This window comes from Nicotiana attenuata, unplaced genomic scaffold, assembly GCF_001879085.1.
Source record: "Nicotiana attenuata strain UT unplaced genomic scaffold, NIATTr2, whole genome shotgun sequence".
Classification (NCBI taxonomy): domain Eukaryota; kingdom Viridiplantae; phylum Streptophyta; class Magnoliopsida; order Solanales; family Solanaceae; genus Nicotiana; species Nicotiana attenuata.
Window position 1 is genome coordinate 341,776 of NW_017670709.1, and position 16,398 is coordinate 358,173.

A 16,398-nucleotide genomic window follows, 5' to 3' on the forward strand; every position below is an offset into this window, starting at 1 on the left:
CTCTAGTCCTAAAAAGGATAAGCAGTCGCTGCAAATATAATCCGGTCTAAAAGTCCGGAATCGAATCTCACAGAGAACTAAGACTTAGCTATATCTGTTTAATATCACTAAGAAGACAAGTTTGAATAATTTTCTAAATTATAAAGATTGTGATATATATATATATATATATATATATATATATATATATATATATATATATATATATATATATATATATATATATATTTCTAACTAATTAATTAGCTAATACTAGAAAGCGGTAAAATTATCAACTAACGAAACAAAGGGTTGGAGACTAAATTAAGGAGGTCTAGAGTTATGATTTCCTCAATTGTCGGAATTCTTCTAGCTATGTCTTCTCTAATTTTGCCTAAGTATTCTCCACCGATCGTGAGCACTTTAGGTGCCGTAATTCTCTCTCGAGCAACTACAATAATTTACTAGACATATTCTCTCTAACTACGCTAGTTGGCTTTATCTAACCGCTCATTATGACCACGTCAAGGCTTTGTTATTTCTAAACCTACCTTTAAACCCAATATATTGATTTCTCACATACGTTAGTAGAGATATTGTTCAACAACTACCTAAATATGTACTTTCTCTCGAGCAGTACACACTAAATAGGCACAGTCAATTGATGGTCATTCAATCAACAACAACAACACGTAGTTGAACAAGTAGAGAAATCCAACGGCTCAATTATATAAAAACATAACAAGAATTTATCCTACAAAAGGTTCCATCAAAACCCTAGATAACAAATTAGCTATTCATAAAAGTATATGAAAACACAATACTCAAATTCATAACCAACAATAAAAATAGGAAGAGGAAGGGGAAAATCTCGTAGTTAAATCTTCCTCCTTGCTCCTAGCGTGTTCTTGCCTCTAAGGGTGTTATCTAAACCTAAAGTAGTGTCTCCTTTTTCAAAGTGGTGTTTTAGGATGTATTTATATGCCCTAGGGTTGATGAGGGGCGGAATTCTTCAATCCAACTTCGGATCGGAGAGCTTGATTAAGGCAGAATATGTAGACAAATTGTAGATATTTTGTAGGTAAATTGTATAATCATAAATAAACCATTTACCTTCATCCATTCAGGCTTGATCATTCTGTCTTCAATTGCAGCTAACTAAATCTGACCCTTGCTAGCTGACTAGTTAAGTATGCGAGGAATTGAATTAGAAATCCTTGTAGCTATATCAGTGTTGACGGAGGAGAAACACTCATACAACCATACTTGCATGGCTAGTGGGAATCCTCGAATAAGATAAGAATGAACGAAAGGATTTAGCCTGTGCCTAACTGATTCAATCAACTGTCTGTAAGACTGAATACCCCATGGGTATGTCTCGTATTGACCGGATTCTACCAAATAAAACCTAAAATGATCTACCAACCCAATATGGTCTTTCTCTGAAGAACAAATGGAGAATTCTATGAGATATAGAATACATAACTTTACTGCATCCTCATCATTTACCCAGCTTTTGTTGGTTACAATCTGTTTTAGGTATGTCTTCTCCACTTTTACCTTGTTTGGAAAGTAACTGCTCATTATCTTACTGACATAATTCATAGTGTAACCAAAGTCTGTAACCTCGGTATGACATCTAAGACCAGTTATTAATGCAAACTCTCTCAATCCAAAATTTAACCTCTCACCTTTTAACTCAGCTGAAAAATAGGAAGCATCGGATGAATTCAATTCATACTTCATAAGAAGATGAATATCTTGATTTTGCATGCATAAATTGGGAAATGACAGTAAATAACCAAAGCATGTCTTCTCAAATAGCTTCAAACCATTTGGAGACAAAAGCTCTTTAATTTGGCTAGGAATGCTAGGGTCACATAATGTCTGGAACCTAAGTACCCCATAATCAACATTATGGGATGCAAAAAAAATATTCATTCTGCACAAAATATAAATAATCTCACATTAATACAATGCTTAAAAAACATAGATACATTTGCAATTTATCTACAAAATAACTACAAAAAATATACAAAATATCAACAATTTTAAACAGATCAATAAAGCTACAATTAATTTTCAAAATGAAGATAAATAATCTCACATTAATTCAGTGCTTGAAAAACATAGATGCATTTACAATTTGTATACAAAATAACTACAAAAAATCTACAAAATATCTACAATTTTAAACCGATCAATATATAGCTACAATTAATCTTCAAAATGAAGACAAATAATCTACAAAGCAGAAAAAACATAGATTATGTAGATTTTTAACAACTAAAACAAACGAAATAACTAGTGAACAAATTACTAAATTCTTACCTTCACCAATGACTGTTTTCGAACATTTTTAGGAGATGTAACAGTAGGGTTTTTTTTTGAATTCTTCTTCTTTTTGGGAGTTTTTGAACTGGGAGACACCTTCGCTTTCTTTCCAGGTTTACTGATAAGCACATCTCCTACAAAATCATCATCGAACAGTATCTCTTTTCCTTTCCTTTTCGCTTGTTTGATTGGCCTCGAAGATTCTCCAGCATCGAAATCATGTTTTTATTTAGTTCTAGCTTCAACCCTAATTTGACGCGGAGAAAGACTATGCTTCTTATCTACAATTGCATGTGCAGATTTTCCATGCTTTTTGGGTGAATGTGGTGATAATACACCAAAATCGAAAGAAGGTACATCAGCTTCTCTAGCTTTTTATGGCTGTGCTTTGAAGGTTTGTTCTTTTTCATTGAGAAAATTTGAAGCTGAAGGTAAATGCGTGTATGAACTTTGAAGAATTGACTTCAATTTTGACTGGTTGTAGAAGAAAAAACTTGAAATTGGACGTTAATGGTGGGGGCTACATATGTTTCTCTGGTTTTAGCAGAGGAAATAATAGGAAAGAAACGTGTGTGTGGGGTGATACGTGGGTGAGGGTGTGGGTTTGGGAGAGAGAAACGTGGGGTGGGGGGGGGGGATTTCGAGGAATATACGGTACCATTAATTTAGGAGGGATATACGTACCATTAATGTATGGTTAAAACACATAATGGTATATAATTGGTAATTAGGTATACTAAAGTAATTATATCAAACCTTAAACATTGAGGGTATATAGTTTACTATATGACATAGGAATGTAAAAATCCCTTTATTTATTTATAAATAAGCTCAAATAAGCCCAAACTTATTGGGGTTAAAAGATCTCAAAGATATTTTTAATATTGTGTATATTTCCTATTGGACTAAGCTCACACGTTTTTTCCCAAAAAGCTTCACAATATTAAGAGCATTTAACTCCTTATAAATAATTTCTTTTTTCTGCTTTCCATGTGAGACTTTATTCATATACACCCAACCAAACGAACGTGGGACGTCAACTCGTACCTTTATTAACCAGGATCAACTCTGATATTATATTAAAAATAAATATTAATTTAATATTTGATGTTACCTTAATAGATACTGTTTATCCGAGACAATATCCAAAATATATAAGTGGGACTATATAAGATAGACATGACGATCAATAAATTAATGATATCTTATTTTGTACATATTAACAACGAATAGCTCAAATTAGAAAATTTCTATTCCAAGGACACTGCACCTCTCCACAGCAACGTGGATTAGTGGTTCAACTTCTTTTTGTTAAAATACAAATACATAAAATCAATGCAAGTATAATAATAACAACAATTTCAGTGTAATCTCACAGGTGGAGTATATATAATTCTATATAGTCAATGCAAGTGTTTTTATTTAATTTATGAAGATATGTGCATATTGTTTAAATAATATTGCAACTTTTCACCGCAGATATAGATTTTAATAGAATATCTATGCTAAGCAGAAAAGAGCAGTATTAGGTAAGGAATAGAGTCATACAAGATAAAAGAAGAAAAATGGTTTCCAACCCTTTTACTTTTATAGGAGATTTCACACCTAAATTCAGATTCCTTCCTTTTGGTAGATCACAATTTTATAGTGGTCCAAAACTTAGAGAACAGTTATTTTCCCAAGGAAATGAGAGATAAGTCTGGCTTGATCTGAAATGCAGGTAACCAAAAATTTGTTCATTTATGAATCATTGGAGGAATTCAATTCCCATTTTCAACTTAAACAAACTCAAAGATCATCTGAAAAAAGACTTTCCATAAATAGGAGAAATCCCTGAAAGATAATACCATCCATAAAATTGCTTAGTGCACCATGTGATTTGCTTCTTAATTGCTAAAACATCATATGCTTGTCATTCTTTGTGCAAGGCATGTTAGCAACACTATAAAGAGAGAAAAACAAAATTAAGGGTGGGTTGAAAATGATTGATTGAACTCATTTCCTTGCTTTTTCTCCTTGTTTGAAAGTCGAAAGACCGTTTGCATGTGACATAGGAGATCTTTCTTTTCCTTCTTAGAACGGTGGTACCCGTGCCAGTTCGTGCGCACCTTGACTATTCCGACAGGTATTTGCTAACTCCTAGCATAACTAACGAGTAACTCTACCTACCTTTGCTTTAGGTAAAGGGCGTTCTTTTTTAAGTTTCAACTTTATTAAACTTGGTAATCATCAAGAAAAAATCTTATAAAGGCAAGCAAATATGTAGTGCATTGGAGATCATCGCTTGGCAATTTCATGTGAAAATATACAAAGAATTCACCTATATGTGCCGAGGAACTGCCAAACTGCTTATGTGATAGTCCTAAAAGGATAAGCACATTGATATGACTAGGCAAAAGGGGGAGGAGGAAAAGGAGAAAAAAGGGCACAAGCTAATTGGTTACCTACTTCTTTTTCACCTTTGGGGAGCAGGCTTTACAAATGAGAAGTCATCTTCATTCCTAGTAGATTCTCCATTTGGAGGAACATGCACATGAATTTCTGTGTCATCATGATAAATCTGTGTAGTTGAAATCTCTGCACGATTCATCGGTGTTGTTGGATCATTTTCAAGGTCGGATGCTTCTTGATCGCTGTTGTAGCCCTGGAAACGTGAGGAGTGACCGGTAGTTTTGAACCGATGAAGAGCAGGGCCTGCCGGGTGTGCAGGTGAGCTCATTGTGGACCTTGGACTTGCACTACCCAGCGTTCGCGTAGGAGACCTGTCTCCCCTCGCTCCCTTCCTCTTCTTCACAGCCATATGCCACTTCTTCAGAGCCTTTGAAGTTTGCTCATCAAAGATTGATTTTTTCATATTGGATCCCATCTGCAAACATTAAAATTAAAGGCTAATGCTTTATCTAAGTTAACAGCAGATCATGCTAAAAGACTAGAGATTTGAGTAGTATCATGTGGTGAAATTCCATTGTTCAACGAAGCGATGGCAAATGCCTAAGGTAGTATGGCACGAAATAAAACGTAGAAAAGAGCCTCTGATAGTACCTGAGTTATAAGGGCATAAAGCGGAAGAGTAATATAACTGCATAAGAATAAGACTCCCACCCTGTAATAGCAACGGCTAATTAGATTAACAAGAGCAAGCTGGATACTTAAAGCTTAGAAACTAAAATAACGAGTATACTAAAGTAGCTTTCTGTAGCAAGAACATACCCTACAACAATTTTCGCAATGACCAGCTCAAACGCATCGTGGAAGCAAGATTTTAGCCCATACTCATACTACAGAGAAAGTAGAATCCTCATCTCTATTGATACTTTTTTGGCACAAATAAAAAGAAAAAGAATATCTCGCAATATGAGAATTTGATCTTTGGTACAGGGAGAAGAATTATTACCCATATCCACAGAAAATATGTTAGCTGGAATGCATTCTGCCAGGTTTAAAAGATATATTAGCAGTAGAAAAACTTAAAAAAGGAAAGTTTAGCCAAGCTAATTCCACGAAATACATAGAGATTAAGATATGAAAAGCAAACTACTCCACGCTCCAGCACCATCTTTTCCATTTTATTTTATTTTCTTAGCATCCTCAAACAAAATACAACATTTTCAGTACTGCACATGTACAAGTTTCCACATTTACGTTCAATATTCAGCAGCACGCTTTGACAGACACTGGATAGAGAAGTTTATTGACTGACCCTAGATAGAAGGAAATATTTTTACTTCTATGACGTCTTAGCTGATTGTATGAACTTATAATGTCCTGGCTTTCAATTATCAAATGCCCCTCTAGGCCTGAGTTACTTAAAAGCAACATTATGTATAAGGCAACTTTTTTTTTTTTTTTTTGATAAGGGTATTAAGGCAACTTTATACTTGCAAAGTTGAAACCAAATGATATGCCCATCCTCTGGTTTACCAACATTACTTTTTAGAAATTGTATTGAAATGCAAACCTGAAATAAGGCAAAATGGATGAGGTGAAGAACCAGTTGCGGTCGACCAAACCAAAAATACTTGTCTGAGCCTTGTACAAGAGGGATTCCTTGAACTACTGCATGTCTCTCTGTGATGTCAATCGCCATCCTAGTCACAACAGCCTGAAGCTTTGTTCCAACAGCTAAAATGATCTGAGAAGATTTCACTATAAGAATTTCCCCTAGAATAACTCAAGAAGATGGATAATGGACAGGAATCTTACAATCAGAGGAATTAAGGATGCCCAGAACAATGCTTGCCACCCTGACACGGATGAAATGATTCAGATTATATGAAAACGATACTTGGGCTGAATTGGAAAGCAACTAAAACTGAAGAATAAAACAATTTCAGAAATGGATTGCACCACAGAACATGACTCACCGCTAACATTTAGAAGCAAGAAAAGGACAAATGATGCCCATAAAACTGGACTGCCGGAAAAAAAAACAAAGTAAGCCAATCAGAGAAGCAAGGAGAATTATGCTAATTACGCACAAGTAAGAATACATAAATATGCTTAAAAAGATTGAGAGAGAAAATAGCACATCTAACTACCTGACGCCGACAACTACCTTGAAGTCATCCTCTAATGACCTCTTGATATACTTTTGGAAGTCAAATTTACTTCCAGGAGCTAGATGAACCTGCACATGGAAGATTTTTAGTTTCACGGGGAAACAGAGAATATTCAAAAGGAACAAGGCGAATTGCAGAAAAAAACACAAAGACAACTCACACTGATAAAACCATTGCGCAGGGTCAAATAGTCAGACTTACTGACAGACCTGAAAAATTGTCTTAAGAAGCATCCCTGCAGAATTAAGTTGCAACAATAAACCACCTTAACACTAGTATGTTCTTGTGCGACAAAAATATGCAATTCACATCTTATAAATTTCTTACAATGTAAAAGAAGATCGGGAGCCTTGTCCAGAAACTAGTATGTGCTCTGACAAAAGATGTCTCATGAGTAAGTCTGAATCTTGAAGGATCTGCAAGTCCCATTAGAAACATAGTGATACAGTCAAAACAAAAACGGACTGAGCAAATAAACATAGATAGCAAGCAACAGCACAAAGTTTTAGGTTCACAGCAAGCAAAAGCATACCAGTTGAAAACTCGTAATTATGGGTTGAAGTCTCTTGCTCCCATTGTTTCCAGCCACGAATCTGAAGAACACAGTTTGGCATTTAGCAAATGGATTATTACAAAGGATAATAGCATCCTAAAATCTAAAAGGAGAGGATCATTTACTAAATAAGCAACCAAGCACGGGACCATGATCAGTTTATCACCCTACACAAGTGTTGAGTCTCGGTAACAAATATGAGTCTTGGTATGTGGTCAATTATAGCTAGGAAGTATAGCTGCGGCAGTTTTAGGAAAAACAGCTTGAGTGATCCAAATGATTAACTGCAATTCTGCTTGCAATTTAGTTTGAGTATTCCTCTGTCATACCAAGACCAGTTCGTCTTGCAAATTAGTTTCCTAAATGTTTGACTATGTCAACCAAGTAAGGTTAGAGAAACGATCGTCCTTCCATTAATAACACCAGGGTATTGAATCACCATGAAAACCTGATCGATCTTCTGAATACATTGAAGGACTGAAGGTCTGGACAAGAAAAACTACTAAAAACGCATAGTCAATTATTGGGCTCTACAATATGTCCAGATTACCTAAGAACCAGTATAAAAGGCAGCTAAAGCATAGGAATAACTACATAGAGTATATTTTGATTTACCTTAAGTCTTCCCAACCACATGGTAATAGCACTGTATAACACATGAAGGACTGCCAAAAAGAAAATAAGGATGTGTATTTGATGCAGTGCATCAACAGAAATGAGAGCAACACGTCCCTGTCAGGAATACTTTAGATTAGTTAACTTAAGAAAGAAAATCATGCTGTTAATGCTAATATAAACTAAAACATAAAGGTCTGAAGCATAGCTGCGAAGGAAGAAATAGATGGCTAGAACATAGTGCTAACGGAATGCAAGGATGCAGCATCTGGTACGACAAAAACTTTACATTCAAATATTATTTTTATATGAAAAATTTACCCTAAACCTAAGCTGACCTAACAACTTTTAGAAGCTCATAGTCCAAGAAATTTGAAGCACATACATGGTGATTCTTGTGGTGCAAGTTGTAGCGGAGCTATAAAGTCACGATTTAATCATCAACTCCAGTTGTATCCACTCACACCTGTTCAATGTGCTGGACAAACAGAACTTTTACATAAAAAACTCTCCTAAGCTTATCTATAAAACTTACTGTTGGGCAAGCAATGGGTACTCATACGAATAGCCCAAGCGTTTCATCATTGAATCGATGGAGAGTCAATAACTGAATGAACCACTTTAAGTTATTTCAGGAACGCAGCACATTCTAAAACCCCGTTTTGATTGATGGTCTCATAATATTTCTGCCCATGTACTGCATGTCCAATTCCGACATACCAAATCACTCTCCCAACCAACTAGAGGGCTATTGACATACTTCTGCAGTACAGAAGACGGAGCGGAACAATCATTTTGGATGGATCTTACATATCTCAGCTAGTTATCTCAATTCTTTTCATCAATTCTTTTCTTACTACATCAGACAGGACAACCTAAGAATAGATCAGTGATGGTAAAAAGCTAAGTGTTTCCTAATCTTTGATTAAGCTACATGAATATAATGCAGACAACTTGTGATATACCTATAATGGAATGAAGGAGCTATGTGTAAAATTTCTTTTGGAGTTCTTTTTAACAATGACTTCATGTTATTTGAAATGTCCACTTATTTGAATGAAGTGACAAACTGTAACGACCCGGCCGGTCGTTTTGAGAGTTAGAGCCCCGATCCCCTATTAACTGCTTCATCCGTATCTTTTTCTGCTATTGTGACTTGCCGGGAGGTTTCGTTTTGGTTTTTGAAGTATTTTGGGACACTTAGTCCCTAAATGGAAGCTTAAGTCTTAGAATTTGGACCGTAGTCGGAACAGTGCGAAGACGGCTCCGGAATGGAATTCCGTCGATTCCGTTAGCTCCGTTGGGTGATTTTGGTCTTAAGGGCGTGTTTCGATTGTGTTTTGGAGGTCCGTAGTTATTTAGGCTTGAAATGGTGAAAGTCGAATTTTTGGAGTTTTGGACCAGTAGTGGAATTTTGGATATCCGGGTCAGAATCCGATTCCGGAAGTTGGAGTAGGTCTGTAGTGTTGAATATGACTTGTGTGCAAAACTTGGGGTCAATCGGACGTGGTTTGGTTGGTTCCGGCATCGGTTGTCGAATTTGGAAGTTTCAAAGTTCTTTAAGTTTGAATCAGAGGATGATTTGTGTTGTTAGCGTTGTTTGATGTGATTTGAGTGCTCGACTAAGTTAGTATGGTGTTTTAGGATTGGTTGGTATGTTTGTTTGAGGACCGGGGGCCTCAGGTGTGTTTCGGATGCTCAACGAGTTGAAAATTGGACTTAGGCCATTGCTAAAGATTTTCTGGTGCTGGTGTAGTCGTACATGCGGAGAGGTCACTGCAGGTGCGAGCCCGCAGAAGCAGGACTTGGAGCGCAAAAGCGGAATTGGGCAGCCCAGGCCGGGATCGCAAGTGCGAGGTTATTTCCGCATCTGCGAAGCCCGCAGATGCGAGGAAGGAACCACTGATGCGGTGAAGGACCGCAGGAGCGGGCGCGCAAGTACGGCCCATTGCTCGCAGAAGCGGGAGTTGAGGACTTAAGTGATTTCCGCACCTGCGATGGAATTCCGTAGGTGCGGTGCCGTAGGTGCGAAGAAAGGTCCGCATATGCGGTTTAACTGGCAATAAAAGAGCTAAGTGCGAGGGTTTGAGTTCATTATCCATTTTTGAACCTTGGGAGCTCGGAAATTGGTGATTCTTTGAGGGATTTTCAGAGAGAACTTTGGGGAAACGATTCCTTACTCGGTTTTGGCTATATTTCATTAATCTATTGTTGTTTTCTTCATTTAATCAAGGATTTTGAGTGAGAAAGTTGGGAAAATGGGGGAAAAGTTCCTCAATCGAATTTCTGAGTTTTGAGTGGGATTTAGACATAGGATTTGGATAATTTTGGTACGAGTGAACTCGTGAGTGAATGGGTGTTCATAATTTGTGACTTTTACCCGATTTCGAGACGTGGGCCCGGGTAGGCTTTTTGGGCATTTTTCTAATTTCTTGTCTTAGCTTTGATTTCGTTAGCTAGATTAGTTTCTTGTAGCTATATTTATGTTATGTAATTGGTTTTGGTTAGATTTGGGTCATCCGGAGCCGGATATTCGTGGAAAGAGCATTATTACGAATTGATTTGAGCTTGGTTTGAAGTAAGTGGCTTGCCTAACCTTGTGTGGGGGAACTCCCCTTAGGATTTGGTACTGTTTGATATATGAGCACCGTGTACGTGAGGCGACGAGTACGTACACAGGCTATTTGTTGTAAAACTTCATTTTTCATTAAGTCATAACCTGTTTTCTCCTTTTGAATTACATTAGCATATGTACTATCCTATTTAGATTAGAAAAGCATGCCTTCGTGTTTTATCTGCCTATTTGAACTCTGTGCAGCATGTTTAGTGAAATTTCCTGGTTTCTTGATTTGAACTTAGTCCAAACTGTAGATTTTCTTGTTGTGACTGTTAGTTATATTGGTTGAGTTGCATATTTACTTTGGGACTACGGAACGGTATTCCGGGAGATCCCACTATACTGCATATTTACTTTGGGACTACGGAACGGTATTCCGGGAGATTCCCCAGCACTGCATATTTACATTGGAACTACGGAACGGTATTCCGGGAGATCCCTCTGCACATTTACGTTTGGGGCTACGGGACGGTATGCCGGGAGATCCCCTGTTGCTATTACTGTGTTCTGAGCTGTTGGTTTTCATTGAATTCTATTCCTGTTAGATTTCCGTATTTACTTTACTGTATATTTCTTTCTGTCTTATCTCATTATATTTATACCAGTAGGGCCCTGACCTGATCTCGTCACTACTCGACCAAGGTTAGGCTTGACACTTACTGGGTACCGTTGTGGTGTACTCATGCACTTTCCTGCACATGTTTTTCCGTGTGCAGATCCAGGTACTAGCTATCAGCCTCGAGTCTAGTTGCATGGTTGCTGCTTCAGGAGACTTCAAGGTACAGCTGCCGCGTCCGCAGACCTCGGAGTCCCCTTCTATCCCCTTGTGTTGATTTCCCCCTTGTTTTCTTCAGACATAAATGTATAGAGCAGTTAGAAACTCTTAGAAGCTTGTGACGTTGCGACATTCCGGGTTTTGGGAAAGATGATTATTTTATATGCCGAGTGGCACCGTTCCCGCTTATTTAATTATATCTATTAGCTGTTATCTTTGTGTTTTCATTTCATTTCCGCAAATCTTAGGCTTACCTAGTCGTAGAGACTAGGTGCCGTCACGACAGTTCACGGAGGGAGAAACTGGGTCGTGCCACAAACATTCTAAGGAGGTTTGTGAGAACTTTTAGAAGGTTGCGCAGAATGTCTCATTGTCTAGTTCTATTGACAGAAATGAAAAACATTTAGTTTGTTGCCATATCTAATAAAAGAAAGAATTAGTTAGTTACTAAAAGCACAGCTCTGCTACAGCCATTTTTGCTATCAGCACTCATTAATACAACTAAAATACAAGGGTCATCTACACACTTACCTCTTTGCATGTAGGCTCTGCACCAGCCAAAATTCTACGCTCATACCATAAAAGCCTCCGACGGTGTTCCTCCTCCTTTTCAGCATCTTTGTGCACCGCAGGGCATGGCAACATTGTGTTAGCGACACTTGCGGGGATACAAATTCCAGCAATGTAATATTGACTAAATACAAGGGTTAACGAGATAAAACCGAGAATCATCAACTCTGCAATAAATAGAGGATTAAATCAAAAAATGAAAACAAGTCCATGATAAAAAAAAAAAAAACGATAAGAGGAGGAAAGCACAAAATCTTACCGGCCTTAACCTTCTCCAAAGCCTCATATAGAGCTTTTTTATGCCTGTCAGTCAACCACTGAGCAAAGATTTCACTGTGTCAATTATTAATATTTTCTAGAGTAATAGGCATTCAAGGAAGCAACAAATGAGCTGAGATACTGCATCAACTCAGGATTACTAATATTTTTTAAGGTAGCAGGATGGGCTGAGATTATTAATATATTCAAGAATAGCAGCCATTAAAGGAAGCAACAAATGAGCTGAGATACTACATCAACTCAGGTTAGTAATATTTTCTAGAGTAGCAGCCATCACAGGAAGCAACAAATGAGTTGAAATCAACTCAGAATTATTAATATTTTCTAGAGTAGCAGGCATTCAAGAAAACAACAAGAATCAACTCAGATTATTAATATTTTCTAGAGTAGCAGGCATTCAAGAAAACAACAAGGCAGCTGAGATAAGACATAAACTCAGGATTATTAAATTTTTTTAGAGTAGCAGGCATTCAAGGAAGCAACAAATAGCCGAGATACTACATCTACTCAGGATTATTAATATTTTCTAGAGTAGCAGCCATTAAAGGAAGCCACAAATGAGCTGAGATCAACTCAGGATTATCAATATTTCTAGAGTAGCAGGCATTCAAGAAAGCAACAAATGATCTGAGATACTACATCAACTCAGGTTTACTAATATTTTCTAGAGTAGCAGGCGTTCAAGGAAGCAACAAACGAGCTGAGATACTACATTAGCTCAGGCAATCACAATAGAAAAGACATTTAACACTTTCACTTTAAGATAAATGCAAGAAAAAGAACATCCAATTACAGCAATAAAAGCTATAATGTCCAAGTAACCAATATGCATAAAACAACTTGAAGTTGCGCGCAAACAATTCCAACCAAGTGGGGGAAAATCTTTTTACCTTTTTTTGGGGATATGCAACAGCGAAAGCAGTAGAAGTAAAACAAATTATCTTGGAAACACACATATAATGTAACATCAGCAGATAAAGCCACAGAAATACAACAACGACTGCCCCTCAAAACTAGTCAGGCTATATGAATCCTCAATATCAGTGCCGGTCCATTTGGATCCATCTTTATTCTAGTGCTTAATAATTTGTCCTTAAATTAGGGATTCGCTAATGGATAACTCATCTATACCAAGTAAATAAGACGAGCTCAATGCAAATATCCATTGTAAAACCCACAATTACTAAGAACTCCTCTGTATCTACTCCCACAATTCTCACACTTGTGATGATTCCTTAGTACATATCTTGTATAGCCGGTACCGAATACAACAGTCAAGGTGAACGAACACAGGCTCGGTCACTATCATTATTAAAAAAAAAAGTAAAAGAAAAAAAGGAAGAAATAGCAAAACCCGCGTATGATACCCAATCAACAAGAAGCCATATTGGGCAAATGGCAACCAGCATCTGAGCAATCAAGATCAGTTTGTAGGTTCTAGAGTCAATAGTTAGATAAAGAACATGAGTTCACTTCCAATTTAATAAGGCAAGACATCCACAGACAAATTAAGAAGTCAATTATCAACATAGCTGCTAGTGAAAATTCCTTGACACCAAAAAAGGAAACAGGCAGGAGAATTGCTACAGGTCACACTTCAATAAAAACTCCTGGCTTCAAAAAGTAACTAAATAAAGATAACATCTTGGCATTAAAGGAGAGGAATATTTAGCAGAAATAGAAACAGAATTATTGTCCCTAAAAGCAAAACAAGAAGGTCAACGAGCGGGAGAAACAATAAAAGACTATGGTTTTAGGTATAATCATACGGTTCCAAGTTTGTGGATAATCTTCTCCAAGGCAATAGAAATGAGGATAATAACAGCACAAACACCAGCCACAGCCCAAGTTGGTGTCTGATCAAGTTGCCTTGATGTTTCTCCACCCCCACCTGCCATTAATTTCACTTTCTCAAACACAGAATTTCAGCTTCAGATGTTGTCAAAATCTCAAGAAAATAAATGGTTTCCTGTACAACCCAAATAAAGAAACTGCAAGGCTAACTCAGTTCTATCAACCCCACTCTGTATGTATGCAAATGGTCATTTAATATATGGAAAAGAATTTACAGAACAGGTAGTTATAGGACTTGGTAGGTACTATCTGACAAACACAGTTTAAAGAAACACGGATAGCCGGATTGAAGATAATATATTGTTAGTATATTGTAAATTATGAGTTTCACAATTTCTTTTAGACAAGTTGGTAGCATTTCTCACGTCTTGGAATAGGGGTTAGAGGGGGCAACAAAGAAAGTCCACGGTTTTATAATAATATTTAAGAAAGTTGTTGTTTGTAACGGTAAAAATTAAGAGGGACATAAGATTTTTAATTTAAGGGTGTATTCTTAAGGCCTTTTAATACATTTAATTGGTTTATAAAAAATAGTTACAGTGGCTAGTTAATTATATAAAAATATACATTAGTTGCGTATAAAATATTTATATTATACATTAATATATAAAAAGAATATTTATCAACTATATTATTTTAGGAGGCGGCCGAATATTTTCCATCTGGCCAAAAAACTAATTATTTTTCCACAATACTTCTTTGTTAAATTATTTTTTACTAAAGTATTTTTCATAAGAAGCAGTTATTGAAAGTTTGGCCAAATGTGCTCTTAATCCATCTAGTGGTAGCCAATGACGAAGTCAGGAATTTTATGTAAGGTGTTTAAACTTGAAAGAAATTAAAAAAAAAACGGTAAAAGTTGTTCAATATATGTTATATACCTCAAAAATTCAACATTTTACCTATATATACAGTGTAATTTTTCGACGAAGGGTGGTCAGTTGACCACTCTTATGGCTATATAGCTTCGTCCCCGGTGGTAGCAGGAGGCTTAACACAAATCCCTATTGTGTGTTTAATAAACAAAAGTAATGACATAAAGGGGAGAACATAATATTCTACGCCTTCTTAAATCTTGCACAAAAATTAAATAGGGTGAAATCGAATAAATACATTCGATGTAAGAAGTACATTTAATGCTTTGTGTTAATGAACAATGAACCTGATTAAGAGGTTAATTAGTCATAAAGTTACATGAAAGAACATAGTCTACGTAGAAAGACAAGAATGTGAAAGCATATACTAATTCGTCGCTGACTTGGTTTATTAAGAAGAGAAGATCAAGTCAATTTGTCTGGTCAATGCTTAAGTGGATTAAGCTTAATTAGTTTCAAAAATAATAGTCCACTTAGCAAAGGTAATTACTGCCCTAGATACCATTTCTCAAGAAGACATCAAGGGAGAAAGTAAAACTTAAATATTTAAAACATTCTACCATTAAAAAATTTCTCTGGTTATTCGGTTAAAGTTTGACCAGTAGCAATTTTATTTTGTATTCTAAAGGTGCTACAAAATTAAATCTGAAAGAACATCCAAGAAATTATCCCTAAAATTTATGCAAATAACGTGTATACATACTCCTTCTCAAATTATCTATCGTATTATTTTTTAAAGAACCCTTAAAAAATACTACTATAACTTAGGAGATTTTTTTAATTAGTATTTTACTCTTATTTATGCCTTAGGATTTAATCTCTTTTTTCATTGAATATTTACTTCATAATTGAGGAGTGTTCTTCAAGAACAATTACTACTATTAAATGTAAAATGGGAAAAAATTAATTTTATTTTAAAATATTAAAATAATTTGAGATAACTATTTTTAGAAATTTGAAACGGAGGAATAGTCTATCACGTGTAACATCATGCTTTGCTATTTTTAGAAGGCGAATTTTTGTTGGGTTGAAAACGTGCGATAATAAAATTAAATGGATATAATTGCACATGGGAGCTGACTGCTGCATTCAATGATTCAAGTAGTATTTTATTAAGTTTGATTTTATTTGTCCGTTTAATTTTTTGCTTTTTCTGACAGGAAAATATTTTTTTAGTTAAATTTCGCTTTGCTTTTCCGACAAATGGCTGAACTCAACTTTCGCAGAACAAACATTCTTTTACTCCTCTTGTCTTTAAGAAATAAGTAATTAACGATTTGGAATCATCTAATAATTGTTAAAAGAAACTTTTGATTTTTAGATATAGTAAAGGACATTTTATTAGTAGAAAACGAAAATAGAAGTGAGTCCTATTTGACCTTTTCAAT

General features: G+C 36.0%; 1 protein-coding gene across 1 annotated transcript; it reads right to left on the reverse strand.

Annotated features, from left to right (window-relative positions):
- Positions 1–4,538: 4,538 nt before the first annotated feature.
- On the reverse strand, positions 4,539–14,431 carry LOC109242527 (MLO-like protein 8). The gene is made up of 15 exons (XM_019409382.1): positions 14,051–14,431; positions 12,262–12,319; positions 11,964–12,169; positions 8,041–8,157; positions 7,405–7,465; positions 7,200–7,288; positions 7,033–7,107; positions 6,852–6,940; positions 6,678–6,727; positions 6,517–6,557; positions 6,272–6,445; positions 5,708–5,743; positions 5,524–5,591; positions 5,356–5,416; positions 4,539–5,179 (listed from the first exon to the last, which is right to left on the reverse strand). Exons 1-15 carry the CDS (start codon positions 14,177–14,179, stop codon positions 4,769–4,771), a joined length of 1,665 nt encoding a protein of 554 aa, XP_019264927.1. The 5' UTR covers positions 14,180–14,431; the 3' UTR covers positions 4,539–4,768.
- Between the last annotated feature and the right edge of the window lie 1,967 nt (positions 14,432–16,398).

Excerpts from the sequence above, each read along its gene's own strand:
- LOC109242527 (XM_019409382.1), bottom strand. The coding sequence starts at position 14,179 with ATGGCAGGTGGGGGTGGAGAAACATCAAGGCAACTTGATCAGACACCA. Across the intron at positions 5,744-6,271 it reads TCCATTTTGCCTTATTTCAG|AATGCATTCCAGCTAACATA; the intron begins GTTTGCATTTCA and ends TAAACCTGGCAG. Across the intron at positions 5,417-5,523 it reads ATTGCGAAAATTGTTGTAGG|GGTGGGAGTCTTATTCTTAT; the intron begins GTATGTTCTTGC and ends TTGCTATTACAG.